Source organism: Dunckerocampus dactyliophorus, chromosome 2 (genome assembly GCF_027744805.1).
Source record: "Dunckerocampus dactyliophorus isolate RoL2022-P2 chromosome 2, RoL_Ddac_1.1, whole genome shotgun sequence".
Taxonomy (NCBI): domain Eukaryota; kingdom Metazoa; phylum Chordata; class Actinopteri; order Syngnathiformes; family Syngnathidae; genus Dunckerocampus; species Dunckerocampus dactyliophorus.
Window position 1 is genome coordinate 35887522 of NC_072820.1, and position 18973 is coordinate 35906494.

An 18973-nucleotide genomic window follows, 5' to 3' on the forward strand; every position below is an offset into this window, starting at 1 on the left:
GGAGACGCTGAGATTGCACGGATCAATAAAGCAAGATTGCGAGAGGCACATTTGAGTGTTGGCGACATGTAAATTCATTGGAAGACTTGCTGGCTGTGCTGGATCGGGACCAGTACCGGGTCACGTTTGAACTGACACAAAACTTAGCCAAATTCTCCAGTGAGGTGTCGGCTAATGAGGCGCTCTTGGAAATGCTGCAAACTTGAGATGATTATTGATGGCAGCAGAAGAGTCTGGCTCCTTTGCAGTACAAGTCCGCAGTGCTCCAAGTTGAACGTGCATCGTCACCCCAGCAACTTCCCTCTGCCACTCTCAACATTTCATCGCTTCTCGCCAAAAGAATGGTGGAATTGATGACAGTTATAGGAAATTACAAGCATTGACTCTTAGTGTTCACAGCCTGAGGCCAAACTAATAAAAGCACAATTGAATCAGCGGTTAAAATAAATGACAATGCTGTAGTTTAATAACACATGGACTGTATGTGACACTTCCATATATCCTAATAAAACACAATCGCTTCAAATGAAAGGCCGCTTCTCAGGGACAAATTGAGTTGCATCAATTTCCTGCCTTGTTATTAATTTTTTTTTATTTTAAGGCAAACGTCCAGCGCCACCAAGAGGACAAGACGAGAAATGTACTATTTAAAAAAAATCTGCACCTCCTCACGATGTTATATTCGCTTAACTTCCTGTATTTCTACAAAAACAGCAAACTATTTCTTCAGTACTTTTAAAAGGTTTAACAAGTATAAACTAACTAGGAAAAGATGTTTAATATCATCATTATATTTATTAATTTGGATTATTAATATTGGATGAGTTTTCCAGGTAAAATGGGCTATAAATAGTAAAACTATAATATAAAATATAATATAAATATAAAATAAAAAATACATATGTATAAATGCATAAACATAAAAATAAGCAAGTCAATAAGTAAAATTAAATCAACTGGGATACAGCTTTCTAAAATATATTTTGGCTTAGGTAAATAAAAGTAATAATATAGTTTCAAAAATGGTAGTCATTTCAAAACATAAATCAAGTAAGTATATCAGTAAATGAAACACAATTTTAAAATGAATAAACTAAATAAATACAGTACAATAAACTAAAATATAAAATTTGAGCACATTTGATAGCCAGTTAAAATATGAATAAACCATATAATTGTATAAAATAACACATAAATAAAATAGTATTTTTGAAGTGGTCAGGTTATTAATAAATATATATATATATATAAAGTAAGTATATCAATAAATTAAACAAAATAATTCTATTTTTATTTTTAAATAAATAAATACAATAAACAAAAAAACTAAAATTTTAAGTAACCCGTATTTCTAAATAAATAATAAATAAAAAATAAATAAAATAATTTTGATTTGCAGTCCGTTAAATAAAAAAGTAGCCATTTGGTTAAAAAAAACTAGTCATTTTATAATATTAATAAACCAAGTATTATATAGAAAGTATGTAAAATAAAATGTATGTGTTTGTATTTCTAATTTGGTAGCCACTGAAAAAAATATAAACTAGTACGTTTTTTTTCATTAAATTACAGGAAACAAAATCAACAGAATGTAACCAGCTAAAATATTAATACATTACAAATAAATTAATGAATGAATTAGGAATATGACATATTAATGCATTATATTAATAGAACAAAACAAGCTTTAGATATCTTTAGGTGTAGGATAAACTGTATTTTTCTCTTTGGAGTTTGGTGTGCACCGAATAAAAGACAGAAAGAAAGTTGGGAAGAACTCAACACACGCCTGCACATCCTTCATTTTCAAGTGAGATGAGTTTTACTTTGGAGTAAATGAGCAGTCGCTAACATTCATACAAAATGTCATATATTACTTTTGAAGAAGTTGTGCAAACAAAGCATTGATAAAGAAATGCCTTCCACATGCTCTCTGATGCTGGCATTTTTTTTTTTGTAAAAATAGAACACTAAGAAATACTATGTACACATCCAAGAGCTTTCAACGTAGTCAGCGGTGGTGGCCATTAGCGAGAGTTTGCTTGCATAGTTGAGTGCATGCATAAGCAAGTCATCATGCAACATTTTCTTCTTTTTTTTTTTTTTTTTTTTCCACATGGACCGTGATGCAGCGTGAGCAGAAAGCGGCGATGGTGAGTTGCCTCAAACACGCTATGTACATGTACACTCATGGGCCACTTCAATAGGTACACCTGCAGAACATCAACCATTTACACAAAGATAATAAGTTGTCAGAGAGGTAATCATTTCACAATATATTTCTAATGCATTATACTGAAAGGTGTTGTTTTCGAAACTAACACCTCTAAGTGTGACGCAAAAACATTATTACCTTTGCAGAATTTCTACCCATTAGGTTGGCTGTGCAGGTGTACCTAATATTGTGGCTGGTGTGTGCTCAACTGTGTTAGATGTGTGTGTGTGTGTGTGTGACCTTTGTACACCCTGTGTTCTATTTGAGAGGAATGTTCCGAGACGTTGTGGCAGTCGGAGAGCGCCGTAAGTAAATGTTGAGGGTTTAAAACGTGTTATTACAAGTTAATAAACGCACACATGATGTCCAATAACGTCACTGATACATGCTTGCCGTCCAGCCGCCTGTCTGTACTATACCAAGTGTGTGTAAACAGTGATTAAGGTTACATAGGTGTGACTTAAAATGACATTTTCAGTGCTTATGATAATAAATGTTCTACTTATAAATTGTTACCAACACCTGCAGTTATACAATTTCCATTAAATACTATGATTATCTGAGGCACTGATGTTGACACATTATGTCTCCCCGTGTTTACAGAAGAGCGAAAAGGTTTTTCGGGAAATATATCAGAGTTTTAAAAGCAAAACTGCCATTGAACACCCTTTGGTGACTAAAAAATCCACGTTTCCACCAGACGTTTCCAATCAACGGGCAACAGTGTGTCTCGCTACGCCCCCACTGTAAATACTCCAATTAACCGCTGAGTCTCTCATATGTAACCACTGGGTCTCAATTAGTGCCTGGCCAAAAAACATTGGCAGCTGTGGCTGTAGGCAACCTCCAGATCTAGTTTTTCACTAACGCCACAAGATGGCAGTAGCTGCATTTGAAGTATCATGAGTTGTCAGCATCTAGCTGCTTTCTTTACCTCTGCATGCGCTTTACAATGTTGCAAATCAGTTGTTGGTGTGTAAGTCAGGTGTATGACAGTATGACACTTGTCATACTGGTGTTGTACAATAAACTCATCAGTGCTATTAATGCTGGCTAAGAGCAACTTTTACAACATTGGTTCTGTTGCACAAATTAAGTTATATATTGAGGTGTCACGTTTTCTTTGCGGTTTGGGTAAATAAACGCCCGAGCATTTCCAAGTGTTGATTAATGGTGTCAAGGAGCCTTTGAGGACTGCACTTTTCGGGTGCAACCAACAGAAGAACTGCTGATTCGGTCTCATTTTGTTTGTTTTCCACAAAAACCTTCGCTTCTGCTCATGACATCAACACAACAGGGAATGTTGTTTGTTTGGAAAATTTTGCCCATGCCAATCCACATACCGAAGCGTACCGCCTGGTGGAAACGACGCTTCATCCCACACACTCTCTCCAGCTAAGCTAAAGACACAACAAGGCAATCATTCCAATACATGAGCAACCCATGCGTATTTACAATGCAGTAGAGTATTTCCTGGAAATCAATGCAATCCATACAAAGTGCTTTGGTAAAACCCATTCCTAAAGAAGTATAGAACAAAGTGGACAGGAAGTGTTCCGAATGGCAGCTAGTAACCAGTAACCACTGAAAGGAGCTGCACGAGAAAGGAGAGCGAGGCCCTCGGATGGATTTCATTTGGACCTCTGGCTCGATTGTGTAGAGTTGATCGGGATTTTCCTGGACTGCATGATCTTTTTGGCAGGTTCTTTCTTGGCGGGGTCTTTCGCAGAGGAAGCCTGGTTGGTGGTTTCTGAGAGTTTGGATTTCGCAGAGGGCAGCAGTGAATGTTTAGCTGCAGTGGAAACCTTTGAGGAGTCCTTTGTTGTGGTGACCTCCGAGGTTGCGTTCTGGGGTTTCTTAGTCCCTCCTTCTTTCGCCGGATCCCCACCTCCATCCTCAGGCGTCCCACCGTCCACTGATTTGCGAGTGTCTTTGGGCCTGAGGGCAGTTTTGAAGAAGGACAAAGCTTTGTCCTCGGTCTTACTGTTCCTTCGAGGTGCCCTTGACGGCGGGGCGGAGGAGGGAACGACAACACTGGAGGATCGTAGACTCGTCATGGAGGAGCTGCTGCTAGAACTCCGTGCAACCATCCTGTTTTCCACAGCGCGACTTGGCCTGCCCTCCACTCTACTTCCGGCACTCGACCTACACGGAGGACCTCCACCGTTAACCTTCTTCTCGGACGCCGCAGCAGTCCGTGAATCCCGGCTGGTGCTCCTGTCTGCTCCTTTAGTCCTTCCTAAGGCTGAAACTTTATCACCACCTCCTTTGGGCATGGTCCTCCTCTGAGGGTGTGAACTTCCAGGAGAGCCGCCCTTCCTTGCCGAATCAGGATGTAACCCCTCCTGTGTCTGGGATGACTTTTTGGAGGGTGTTGTCGTTCTTGAGGAACCAGTCTTACTGGTCTTCGGAGCTCCATCACTCTTGTCTTTTGGATTGTTTGCAGCACCTTTAGCCTGTGCTCGAGCTGGGGACTTATCAACAGCTGGTGATGCAGGAGACAGAGAGCTGGAGGACGTTGAGGAGGCAGCAGGACGCTTCTTGGGGCTCCTTTCACTTTCCAAGCCGGTCCTCGCTGAGGTCCGTTTGACAGCTGAGCTGTCTGCAGGCACGTTTCTTTGCTTCAGCTCCTTTGCAGTAGCTCCATGTCGAGGACTGACTTCTTCAACACCACTGACTAGATTGTTGTTGTCCCCAGTTTGGACGGAGAGACGCATCTCTGCTTGGGACACAGCTTTGGAGTGAAGCTGCTCAATCAGCCTCTTACTGCCGGGATTGTGATCCAAGACAGACTTGGCTCCAAGCTTAGGGGACCCACTAAAGCAAGAGGTGGACAACTTGGTGTCAACCACCTCTCCTATCATTTCCAGTGTCGGGGACGAGGAGTGGGATTCCAGGGAGAAGCGTGATGGGGAGTTTGACCGGAGTTGCAGCTTAGCAGAGTGAGACCAGGATGGTTTCTGGCCATTCTCACTGAGCACCAGCGGACTTGCGATGGAAGTCCTCGAGGAGAAAGTCTGCCTTTGCATGCCTCTCACTGCAGGTCTGCTCGATAAGGCTGCACGATAGATCAGGTTCACATTAAGAATACATGACAACATCTCCTTATTGACAGGAATTTGAACACTCACCATCATCCTCGCTCCGTTCTCCGGCAAACTCAGCCGACTCTGATAGGGAGGCTAGTGAGGTTCGTCTGGAGGACCCGGAGGAGGCTTGGCTTGGTGGGCGGCTACCCATCAGGCGACTGATCCAGTGCTCACACAGGGAAGAACTTGTGGATCCTAAAGGCAGTTTTTGAACATTTATTCACTCATTTTCTATCATCTCCAAGGTCACAGGCAAGTAAGCTGGAGCCTATGTCAGTTGATTTTGGCTGTGAGTTGGGGTTCACCCTGGACTGGTCACCAATCTTTCAGGCAGTCCCTTAACATGCGTATTTTTGAACTGTGGGAGGAAACTAGAGTACCTGGAGTAAACCCAAACAAGCACCGGGAGAACATGCAAACTCCATACAGAGAAGTCAGAGGGAATCAAACCCAGACGCTGTGAGGCAGATGTGCTAACCACATGCGCCTCTGTTTGCACTCCACCAGCTGCTATTTCACAGATTAAAAAAAATAATAATTTAGTCTTTTTTGGTATTTGAGTTTGTCTTGAAAAAACTGTTAAAAAACTTAATTGATTTCATTAAGTGATTCAAAGGTGAACACAAAAACTTGTGTCCATATTGTTTCTCTATGTGTATGTCTAACATAGAGCCTGATTGCAGCAAAATACATACCTCCTACAGAACTGTTGGCAGACCAAGATGGAATGGTGGCACGTCTCTGATAGAACAGGATGTAAGCCGTCTGCTTGCAAACCTCGTCTTCTGATACTGGATGAACGTCGCTGTCATCAAAGCAGTACCACTGTCCATCAATGGAGTTCTTGCACTGAGCTACAAGATAAAGAAAAACACAGTGTGCTGTCATCACTGTAAATTGCATTTATATAGGTTGTGCTCAGTATGCATGCATGTACTGTAATACAGATATCCTCAGAGGTTACCAGACAAATGGTCAATGACTTATTGGAAACATTTTGCTTGATAGCAGCCATGTTTTTTGACCAATCTTGCTCAAATGGCACACATGTGCTTGTCAGGACCCTTAAGGAGGTTACCGAATTTTGTGACGATTTGGCTAAATATCATAAAGTTACAGTGGTTGTTTTGTAGAGCTAATTGAGCTGTGTGACAAAATTCAAGTCAAATAATAGCACATGCGACACACTCGGGGTGCATGGTTTGACAAATTTACACCCTTTAGTGTGCAGCGGTTCAGGGGTAGGAAGAAGCTTGCACAGACAAATAGTATGACTGTTTTTTTCAAATCTCCATCGCAGTGATACCTGTGTAATGCCCTCCCTGCATCGTCCCGTGATGGTTGCACACAGCGTACAGATCGTAAAGGTAGTCCTCGGGGTCACGGCCCATGCCATAAGGCCGTCTCCATGGCGACCAGTGAGAGGGTAAGCTCCAGCTGCTTTGGCTCCTCTTGACCATGTGCGGCGCCATGTCCATGCCGGTCAGGGGGAACTTCACCATGTTTTGCATTTTCATGCGCCGATCCCCATCCTGATGAACGCATTTAGGTCGTTTATTTGTAGGAATGGCAAATGAAGGCCTTTTTGAGCTCATCATGTCTATACCTGTCTAAAGCGTTTGAGGTGCAGTATGAGGATGTCAGGCAGGGTCCACAGACTCAGCTTGATGCTGCCCTGCTGGAGCTGCTTGCAGTGTGGACATCGCCAGGCATCATCAGGAGCAAGCTGGGGGAAAAAAGTAATATAAAAGTTATGTTTTCAAGCTGTTTTGGTGTGTCTTCTTGAAGGGAAGACTCCAACCACAATAACAAACATGTTGTTAAGTAACCATTATCGATTCAGTGTCAGTGTTTGAGCCTGCCTGTTCCTCTTTGGTGTAGAGTTGAAAGCACTGAGCAAGTGAACAGCTCTGAGGCTGGAGATGTTGCTCCTTCACTTGACGCACGCTTTCAGCATCCGGGATGTATTCATCTTCTGTTCTTTTAAACAGACTGCAAGCAAAAACAGCAACAGTCTAACCTGTACTAGCAGGAGGGGATGTACAGTGTGGTTTGTCGTAGTGTAGAACTGCACCGCACCATACTCAGATGGGTTCTGAAAATTTTGGTTTCCTTATGCGGTGCAGTGTGACACCATTGCAAACTACAAACGCAATAAGAACATTTTTTGCATCATTATTTTAAGGCAATATTTGCATCTTATTAGATTGTGTAGGTGTACCTAATATTTTGGCTAGTGTGTGTACTCGGGCGCTACTTACTAGTCTTTCGTTTCTTTGTCCCATTCAACAACAATTTTGACATGAGGTGGCCCGCCAGGACCACAGGACTTGTATGCTCTGTTAAAAAAAACAACAACAATAATAAAAAAAACCTGACAGATCACATTATTTTTTCCATACCTTTTCCTTAAGAATTTTACATATATATTTGCTTAATTGCACAATAAATTTTGAATACATTTAATAATTGTCATAAATTATTTAAAACCTGTTAGATTCATTTTTACATTTATTAAAATATATATATTTATATACCAATAACACGAATAATTAAAACAGTTAAAAACATCTAATAATAATCTACAAGTCTGTAAAACAAGCTGTTGTGCACCTAACCATTTTGAATGAGTGTCAGTCAACCTCAAGTGGCTGCAACACAGAGACATTCTTCAAAGGGAGCAGCACTCCCCCCTAGCGGTGATAGACGGCCCTACCTCTCCACAGATGGATGACAGAGTGGCTGCTCCTCTTGAGGAAGGAGATATGTGATCCCAACGACCCCTACCACACGTAAAGTGAAGGGCCCCACCTAAAAGAGCACAAGAGTGAAATAATAAAAATAATAATATTTGTCTGCATGTGTGATTTTTTTTTCTCCACCACATACCTGCACAACGGCTCCAGGGCGCAAAAGGTGCCGCATCTTTTCCAGAATTTCCTTCTGGAGTACATCCCATGTGACTGTACGCTCCAAGTAAAGTATAAAAGGATTGCCAAACCTGGAGGAATTACCGAAACACATTTTCAGGCTTTTGAAAGGATAGAAAAGTGAGAGTAATCCCCAATCCTTTCCTTTTCAATATACCTGCGTCCTTGTTGGCCAGCACAGGCTCGGTTACACACCAACAAGACCACCTTCTCATCCTGCCCGCTGTTCTTATTGGGACTAGGAGGCGGAGTAGTCGTCTCCTGAATTTGGGTGGATATTCGATTGTTATCTGTGCCATACTTTAAGTTGTTCTGGTTGAGGTTAGCATGTGGACTCCCTGTATTGACGTAAAAAACACAAATGCAACGTTAGAGTATTGTTTTTGGGCAAAACTGAATACATAATCAAATGTGAATTTTAATTCCCAAAAAATGTAAAATATGTAATTTAATGACTGTAGTGACCAAAATATAAGATGACCCCTTGTTTTTCAAGACCCTTTTTTGGACAAAAAAAAAAAAAAAGAATATCATATCATTTAAATATGATCTAAATTAAATATTTGTTTTAAAAAAACAGAAAATATTTAGTTTAATTTTTGCATTGCCCCAAATATAAGACAACCCCTCTTTTTCAGTACCCGTTTTTGGAAAAATATCAAAACCAAAATTAAATATGAAATTAATATCATATTCTAATTAAAATAAATAAAAATTATAGAAAATGTCAAGCAAAAAAGTAAAAAAATATGCAGTTGAATCACCGCATTGGCAGGAATATAAGACAACTCCTCTTTTTCAATACCCGTTTTTGAAAAAATATCTAAATCAAAGACTAAATTATTCTATTTTAAAATAATGCCTTCTATAATCCGTGAAATAAAAACTGGTAAATTGCAATAAATGAGGTCATATTTCTGATATATGACATGAAATATGACCCGTCTATTTCAGACTTTTTTTAAGGAAAAAAATACCGTCTTACATTCCAGTCGATACAGACAAACGCATTACAAACAAGTACAAGTGATGTTTTTGGAATGTGGGAGGAAACCGGAGTACCCGGAGAAAACCCACACACACACGGGGAGAACATGCAAACTCCACACAGAGATGCCCAAGCGGAGATTCGAACGCAGATCATCCCGATCTCCTGACTGTGTGGCCAACATGCTAACCACTCAGCCTCCGTGCGGCACTTTTTCAATTTTGAAACAGCATTTTTTCATTTTTATTCATTTTTTCCTTATTTTATAAAATTACTTAAAATATTTTAAAATTTATTTTTAAATTAAATTAAAGTAATTAAATATTCAATTAATTTTATTTTTTAGCCCAAGTACACCCACAATAATAAACAGTATTGTTAAATGAATACCGGTTTTACTGTATGAAGATACTGTAAGTAGGTGTACCCAATGAAGTGTATGTATGATCTATAAGAAACAAGACGTAGTACCGCCTCTCTTCGAGCGGATCTGTTCAGGCCTGAAGAGCTCGGGCGTCTCGAACGCAAAGATGGAGTCGCTCTCCTGAATGATCTCGAGGTCGTCGTCGTCGTCACAGAAAGAGCGATGGAAGCCGTCGTAGTACATCTCCGTGAGGACGATCTGAGCGCAGATGAATGCAGGGTGTACATGTTTAATCCCTAAATAGATTCAAAAAGGTTCCAAAAAAGGAAGTACCTGCTGAGCAGGGATTTTGGTCTCCTGGGCCACAGCTTGTCTCAGCCTGGACACAGTACCAGACAGAGGCACGGCCACACCCACCCTCATACAGTGGGAGCACTTGCCCTGGTACACCACTGTCACATACAAGGGCCTGCACCAGAAAGACAGCCACGGAAAAAAAATATTCTCTTTGTTTGAGTCAAAGATAGACATCATCCTCTAATTTTAGCATTCTTTTTGTCTGCACGTGACGCTGTCTTTAACAGCAAACTTACCGTGTGTGAGGTACCGGGATTGGCAGTGAGATGCAGAGGAAAGGATCAAAAGTGTTGCTCTGTTTCTGGCAGTGCGGACAAGTCAAGGAGGATCTGCACGGAAACACCATCACACTCATGTGTTGCCGTTTTTTTAAAGAGAAAGTTGGGCATTTTTCAAATGTTGCATTATGTTAAAAAACACACAAGAAGATAATAAAAGTAAGCTGAAATAGCAAACCTGTGTAAGTCGAATAAGTCAAGGTGATATAAGTCAAAATAGGTCAAAGCTAAGATAAGGTGAGTCACATCAGGTATGTCCAAAGTGTGGCCCGGAGGCCATTTACGGCCCACAACTGCTTTTTTATTGGCCGTTGGCACATTCTAAAAATACGATTTAAAAAAAAAAAAAAACAGCAAAAATTGAAGAAAACAACAGTAATTTTACAGCAACAAAGACAAAATATTAAAAGAGTAAAGTCATATTATTAAGAGAAAAGATTGCATAAAGGTGAAATATTATAGGAAAAAGGTCGCAATATGAGAAACAAACCAAACAAAGAATAAAGTTATTTTTTCAATTTTAGGAAAATTAGGTTGGATAAATGTTATAATAATAAAGTCAAAATATTATCAGAATAATTATCAGAATTATTATCAGAATGGGGAAAAAACATACTAGTTAAAATATTTGTAAAAAAAAAAACAGTAAAAAAAACTTCGTAAGGAGAAACATTTCATCATACTTAAATTCCGGTGTATTTTTTCTTAAACTTTGAACCCTTCGGCTCATCATTTATGCCTAAATTCTAATCTTGTGACATCTACTTTACTTCAGAACTACAACTAATTGTTTAAATACTGTGCCACTCGTGAGTCAGTGAGGAAACGATAGCGCTTCCTTTGGTAGGAGCCAAACACGAGCTATCAGTGCACTCACAACGAGCTTGTCAACCCATTGGAAGTCAGTATATTCACCAGTATAACAACATACCAGTCTGACTCAAGGTGTCATCTTTCACTTTACGAATAGCACTAAATTCATCACACAGCAACTTAATACTCAAACGGTGTATAAAGACATAAGGCATTGCGTATGAGCAACGCATTCATTGGGGCGCTGAAATTATGTCACCTTCCCTCTGGGCTTTGAGCTCCGAGTCCCCTGACTCCCTCTGGTGGACAGAAGCAGCATTGCAGCGCCATTTTCTGAGGTCAGTATATAGTATATACCAGTAACATAAGAGTCTGACTCACGGTGTCATTTTCAAAGAACACTTTACTAACAGCACTAAATTCATCACACAGCAGCTTAATACTCAAAAGGTGTATATACAAATATACAAACATGTCCCAATATGACTGTAAAATGTAAAAAAACCCAAGATTTTAAAGTTTTCCCATAAGGTATTGCGTTTGAGAAACACATTCATTGGGGCGCTGTAATGACGTCAGCTTCCCTCTGGGCTTTGGGCTCCAGGTCCTCTGGCTCCCTCTGGTCGACAGAAGCAGCATTGCAGCGCCATTTTCTATGCTTACTTTTTTATCTTAAATCGTATTGATACATGTTTCTATATCTCTGAGGTATAAAGTTTGAGTATTAGTTGCTGTGTGATGAGTTTCATGTTGTTTGTAAGATGAAACCCTGAGTCAGATTGTTATATTGAGTAATGACATCCTGCAATTTCCAATGGGTTGACAAGCTTGTCGTGAGTTTTTTCATAGCTCATGATTGACCCCTGTCAAATGAAGAGCTGAATGCCCTTCACGGACTCGTGCGCGCCATCATATACGACTTTATGCCATGGATACATGCAGCTTATATACCGGTGTAGCTTATATGAGAACAAACTCTAAATTTACTGGGTGCGGCTTATGCGCCGGAATTTACAGTAATAATACACTTTGTCACTGATAAAATGAATAAATGTATATTTTTATGTACTATACATATTTTTTATATCAACATTTTTTTAAATATAAAAAACATCTCTGCATATGTACATGGGTTGGTTTAAAAAAGTTTAATAGTGGCCCCCACAACCTTTAATATTTTAGTATGCGGCAGTCGGTCAGCAGAGAGATAAGCTGATATTTGCAGACAAAAACATAAAGTGGTGCATCATATGGCACACATCAGTGTCATATATTACTACGGAGAAACAGAGGGAGAAACAATAAGTCCCACAGGGCAGTCCAGCTTATATGGTCAGTGTGTGTTTGTCACATACAAACACAGACGTTGTTTTACCTGTATTGTGCCTGGAAAAGCTCCTGCACAAAAGATCCAGGCATGGGCAATGGAGATCCTTCAGGAGCGTTTTCATTTTCTACTGGAGGCTGCAAACACAAAACATGCATGTTTTTTTTTTTAGACAATGCATGCATAATGAATACAAGCTACTACATGCATGCAAATACTGTAGCATGAAGGGTGTTGCTGTTTACCGTCCTGGGGGGTCTCACATCAGGGTGGATGATGTTGTTGAGGTCCTCATGAACACGATCTAGCAACCACAGGAGGAACTCCTGGGCGTCATGCTGGGAATTCCCCTTGAACTGAAGAGCGCTCTTTGACACCACATTCTGCACATAGTTGCACAGTACCGTGCAAGAGAAATGCCACCTTTGTCATATAGTGTGTGTCACGTTTGATGACGAGCATGAGCGTATGTGGCAGTTAGCTGACAGCAGTGTGTCCTTCACACGCAACAAAGTCACCTCGGCTCACTCATGGTCACATGTCACCAAAGATACCTATCCCATGAGCCCTTTCCTCTACATTTATAAGCTTCAGACACTGCACCCACATAAATGTGTGTGCTTTGTTATCACCTCGATATATAATCTAATTGAGCATGGTTTTATTCAAATGTCACAGAAAGCTGAAGCCTATCCTATAGCTGACTTAGTACAAAAGGCAAACTCAGCATGAATAGGACACCACAGGGCACAAAATAAAATAAAACTAAACTAAATACATCGTACATTTTCTACCATTTATCTTGTTGCACCTATCCCAGCTGATTAAGGTGAAAAAAGTACAATAAAAATATTAAATACATCTATTTTTGGGGTGGGTTAATGATAACAAAATAATAAACTATTGCATAAAGCTGGAGCCTATGCCAGCTGGTTTAGGGAAAAGGGCACACTCATCATGAAAATGTCACCATAGCATAAAATAAAATAAACAAAATTCATTTTCAGACGCGTCTGTTCAGGTTTGCAGGGCGCTAGAGCCTATCTCACCTGATTAAGCAAGATAAATAATATATCGAGGAACAGGCTTCTTGAGACGTCATCTGTACTTCTGTGAAGAAGGTGTCGGACGTTTCGCTCCTCATCCGAAGAGCTTCGTCAGCGAACTAATAAGTGCTGGTAGCTTAGGCCTTAAATACAGTAAGAGTGGGCGGAATTGGTGTGCCAACACCCTCCTTCTATTGGTTCCTTACACTAAGCCTGGGCGGAGTAGTGGTATAATCCTCTCCTGCTATTAACACCTCCGATAAAAGGGAAGTGTCGCTCCCTGAATTGGGTATGAACGACTCTGATACTGGCTTGTTAGCATCTATTGTTCTGGCTCGGCCCTGCCTTCACCTCGTTTGCAAGACTAAGAGCTGTGGGTTTTGGTCTCAGTAACCTGCTGAACACAGGGTCCAAATTAAACCTCAAACCACCATTCCGATTCAATGATGGGTTCTGTTGTTTGACAAAAATAGCTTCCTTTACTCCTCTTTCAAACCATCTGTTCTTTGGCCAAAATCTTTACCTCGCTGTCCTCAAAAGAGTGATTGGTAGCTTTAAGGTGTACACCTTAAAGCTACCAATCACTCTGACGTCTCAAGAAGCCTGTTCCTCGATGGACAACTCCTATACGACTGAGAGCCTACACAGACGCATAAATAATATAATATGAATCCATCCATCTTCTATGCCACTTGTCCTTACTAGGGTGGAAGGGTATGCTGGAGTCTATCCCAGCTGACTTTGGGCAAGAGGCGGGGTACACCTTGGACTGGTCGCCAGCCAATCGCAGGGCAAACAACCATTCACACTCACATTCATACCTATGGACAATTTAGAGTCTCCAGTTAACCAAACCCTAACCCAGATCTTCCATATCTCCTAACTGTGTGGCCAACATGCTAACTACTAGGCCACTGTGCGGCCATAATATAATATATATTTTTCATGATAACAAAATAACAAAAAAAATATTGCAGAAAGCTGGAGCCTATCCCAGCTGACTTTAGGCGAGAGGCAGATTCGCCATGAATATACTAAGACGCCACTCAATCACAGCACAATAAAATAATTTTCTTCCACTAATCCTTTTTGGAGTGGCAGGATGAGAGAACCTAGCCCAGCTGACTCAGGTGAAATAAATCAAGTCAATATATCCCATCCATCCATTTTCTATACCGCTTTTCCTCTTTAGGGTCACGGGAAGTCAATATATGAAATAAATAAATCAATATAGAGGTGTTACTTTATTTTAGTGTGAATGTGAGTGTCGATGGTTGTTTATATGTGCCCTGCGATTGACCGGCGACACGTCCAGGGTGTACCTCGCCCGAAGTCAACTGGGATAGGCTCCAGCTGACCCAAATGAGGACGAGAGGCATAGAAACTGGTTGAATTTAATTTGATTACTTCAGTATAAAATACTGTAGAAAGCTGGAGCCTATCCTACTTGACTTGTGAAGTGGACAGCAGTTAATCACAAGGCATGGAATACAATAGAATACATTGAGATGCAAATATGGAGGAAAGTTGGAACCTATCCCAGCTGATTTAGGGTGAAAGGGAGACTCGCCATGAAAAGGATGCCAGTCAATCACGGGGCATAAAGTATATCATGTGTTTTATTGCATTTATGTTTTTATGTCTTTAAATGCAATAAAAGCTGATTGTGATTGTGATTGCTGCCTCACAGTACATATTTTGAGGCTGTCGCTAGAAACAGAATACATCTAAACCCAGCCAGACAGTTCATACTCTGGCTGTCAACCAAAATAGCCCAAAATAGGCATGGTTTTAAGAATAAGCAACGTGTTACAGTCGTCTTCATTTCAGCTTCTCTCTGGTATGGACTTTCAAGAGATGAAATTAGACAAAATTAAGAGCTATAACGGCTAGAACTTTGCAGCACTGAGCAGTGAAGGAGTTTGCCAGGTGAAAAGCTGAAACGGTTTCGTTTTGAAAGCTGATGAGTGGGAGGCAGACATCTCCAGAAGTTCAATGAGTTTCAACACTCATCCTCAAAGATAGCATTTCTAAGAAAGACCTTCAGTTTTTCATATTAGCCAATAAAAAAGATAAAAATAGGACAAATATTACATAAAACAAACTCACTGGTTTCATATGAGAGGCGCAAATATTCTACTGACTCATTAGTGCTGACTCGTACTTGGTTTTGATGCACCCAAAATGTACAATTCAGAGAAAGTGTTCATGTTTGCACTTTTGCACAGTTGTGTGAATGCTGAGTGGGTCTAGCAATCAATTATTCTGTGGAATTTTGGTAAACTAATTTGTATTTTTACGATTATTTCGTGCATATTTAAATATATACTTTTTTTAAATACTATGCTATTGTTTAGGGATGTCCTGATCCACATTTTTTGGCTTCCGATCCAATTTTTAATAATAGTCTTGCCGATCCGATCCTGTACCGATCCTTTTTTTTTATATAAGCTTTTGTTACGAACATGAATTTGTGGAATTGAATATGGTTATGAATAGCTCTTCAAAGCATTAAAAATCATGCAACCAAAGTATTGCTGAATTTACTTGTTTTATTACACAGCATGACCAACAATATTGTTAGGCTTTTGTAACAAACCTCTGTGAGTCAGGTCCCTTATCCAATAGAAGATAAAATTGGAAAAAAAATGGGTGTGCAATATACAGTACTTTTAGAGTCGGACTAATCATTTGATATGATTATGGATCAATTTGTGGTGTGATTTAGAAAATATTACATTTTTTTTAACAAACTTTTTTCGAAGCAATAGTAATTTATTGACAGTCCCCAGTATAAAAAACAGCGCTTAGAGAACCACTTCCCGTGCAAGCCCCCCACACAATAACACAGCAGTCCGGGCACAGTGAGGGGGAACTACCACTGTAGCTACAGAGCCGAATATCCAACGTGACACTAACTTCACCATAGTACATCACACGTGTTGGCGTGTGGCCCAGAGTTACAAACATTATCCAGCAACCGGATTGGCACGATCTCGCGGCAGAACCCGATTTTATCCGCTCTTCAAAATACATCGGATCGGCAGCCGACCCCGATCCTAAAGATCGGATCAGGACATCTCACTATTGTTATAAAAAAACAAAATCTTGTAATTCCTGTGTACCATCAATGGAAGAATCAGTATGCTAAAAGACACAACAATATATGTATTTCTTTTCACAAAACGTAAGTTGTTTTTAAGCCTTGACTTAAAAATTCTGTTTTTACCCTTTAGGCCTCAAAATGATCACTCTCATAAAAGTGCAGTAAAAATGTGAAATAGCAGTATTTTCCCCCTTTCACTGCATTAAATCTTTGCAACAACTTCTGTTATTTTTACTATTTCTTTGCAGATTTCACTTATTTCAGGCTATTTTGGGTACCTATCCCCACGTTAAACAAGGGAACACTGCATTTTGAATGTGATAGTTTTTGAGATTAGGTATTGATAACAACATTAATGTTTGATGCATTATTATGTTCGGAGCAAATTTTTAAAAAACTTTGTAAAAATGTGTTTATAATTGGAGTCAACGGGACCAAATCCGTTCCGTTGGTAGAGTGTAAGTATATGCAAACCTCCTATTCTGCACACATTATATTAAGAATGATAAACATCAAAAGAGCATAATGTACAGTATATGTTAATGTGTTGCTATGATATGTTATGACACATCCGCACACGCATACCTTGAAGTCTCTGCTGTGTTGAGGTGTGTACTCAAAGGTCCAGAGAGCCCGAACCAGGCCGGACAGCTGCTCAGTTACCTCCCCGGACCCCTCCTGCTGCTGCTGGCTGCCCTTCTTCTGCACCAGCACCCCGTTTGACTTACTCGCCTTAGTGTCGGTCCCACTGCCCGCCTCTCCTCCTCCTCCACCACTACCTCCTCCTCCCCGGAACTGCTCCAAGGCCAGGTACTCTGCGAAGAGTTCGGTGTTGCTCAGGCACTGCAGGATGGCGTTCATAAAGCAGGTGTTGCCGTGATTTTTCAGCCCGGCCACGCCTGGCACCTTGTCACCGAAAGGGAACCCCCCACAGTCGCTGTCGTCGGACGGGACCGAACCCCCAGTGGTGGTCGGAATCAAAGCGGCGTCGTCCTTGTCGTCGTGGGCGGCCTGTTCATCGGTACTGAAATGAGATAAAGTGGAAAGAGTCCGAAGAACTCTGTTCATGAAGCTGCCCACGGAGCGAACAGAACTTCTCCGGAAGAGCTTCTTGCTGAAGGACTTCTTCTCCTTGTTGCTGACCACTTTGGACATGGTGGCTACTTTGTGTTGTTGTTTAAAAACTGTAAACTTCACTTAAATCCTTTGGAGAGCTCCACGCAGCATCACTCAGTGGTCTTCTCCACCATGTTCCGTACACTAAGGCCTGGTTGTGGTGTCCACAGGCGGCCCGCTTGCATCACCGTGACGGCCAGATTGCATCAACATAGAGACGGTATGGAGAGCCTGCTCGAACAAGGGCGCCGCTCACACGCGTGGCCGCACACAGCATCTCCTTCGCGGACACCACACGGCCCGTGTCAGGTGGGTGCAAGTGGTGGATCCTCAGCGGCGTATAGGCATAAACACCAACCCTATGAGAAGCTCCGGAGCTGGGTGCCTCATCTTTTATTCACGATCGCGCGGCTCCACCCGGTCCAAAGCACCTCCAGTCCAACCCGATGCTTGGATTTTGGTTTATTTCGTTGATGTATACGCGGTGGATGTCTTCCCTAAAGAGCCTCCACGGTGGTCGGTGGTACCCCGTGTCCGGAGCGCCACAGCCCGCCGCTCCCTCGCCTATCGCCGCCGTGGAGCATCTCGTCGCACGGTTTTTCTCTCCTCCACCCCTCAAGTTCTTGAAAGGCGGCAGGGGGGGTGCGGTGGGGGGGTCACTTGTGTCAAGGTTCGGGTCCCTCAACGCCCACTCGGGACAACAGTTGACGGCAAGGCCGCTTGTATAGTCTCCATCCTCATCTGTAGGCAGCTACACTGCAGGCAGGCAAGCAAGCAAGCAGGGCGGTGACGGATGACGTCACAGCCAAACACTAGTCCATGTTGGAAGGGAGCAGGTGGATGCTGGATGATGCTCCATCAGTCTCCATACAGACCCCAAGGCCAGCCAGACGAACACCAATCACAAGATGCGACAAGATTATGTCAAATATGCACATTTAGCTGCATATAAATCAGAAAATTGGAGATAATTAATTGTCAGATAGCTTCAGTGATGATCCATGTGGATGCAGTAGTCAATTTGACTAATATAAGGCTGCATTTATTGTATATTTAAAATCATAAAAGAGATGTAATTACCCCAAAGCTCGAAATGAAATAGTCTAATAATAAAATACATATAATTAAAAGAATTTTCGATTAAATCTGAGCATTATATTTTCATTGGGTGTACATTAAGCTCATTCAACTTTCTATCGCACGTCTATTTCCTTTAGTATCACAGGATTCTGAATTTCTGTGTAACGTCAGTACAATGCTCTGCCATGCAATTACATTTTTACCCCACCAAATGGCTAATATTGTCATAAATAGTCACAAACAAGGAAACACATGCAATGTTTA

The 18973-nt window shown here is 41.1% G+C and overlaps 1 protein-coding gene across 1 annotated transcript; it reads right to left on the minus strand.

Moving 5' to 3' along the window:
• Positions 1-1799: 1799 nt before the first annotated feature.
• On the minus strand, positions 1800-18465 carry LOC129177508 (ubiquitin carboxyl-terminal hydrolase 31-like). The gene is made up of 16 exons (XM_054768725.1): positions 17099-18465; positions 12607-12744; positions 12410-12498; positions 10180-10272; positions 9920-10055; positions 9694-9844; positions 8392-8572; positions 8194-8305; positions 8021-8115; positions 7566-7643; positions 7167-7296; positions 6911-7030; positions 6611-6836; positions 6000-6158; positions 5347-5499; positions 1800-5273 (listed from the first exon to the last, which is right to left on the minus strand). The coding sequence occupies exons 1-16, from the start codon at positions 17666-17668 to the stop codon at positions 3847-3849; spliced, it is 3858 nt and encodes a 1285-aa protein (XP_054624700.1). The 5' UTR covers positions 17669-18465; the 3' UTR covers positions 1800-3846.
• Positions 18466-18973: the final 508 nt, after the last annotated feature.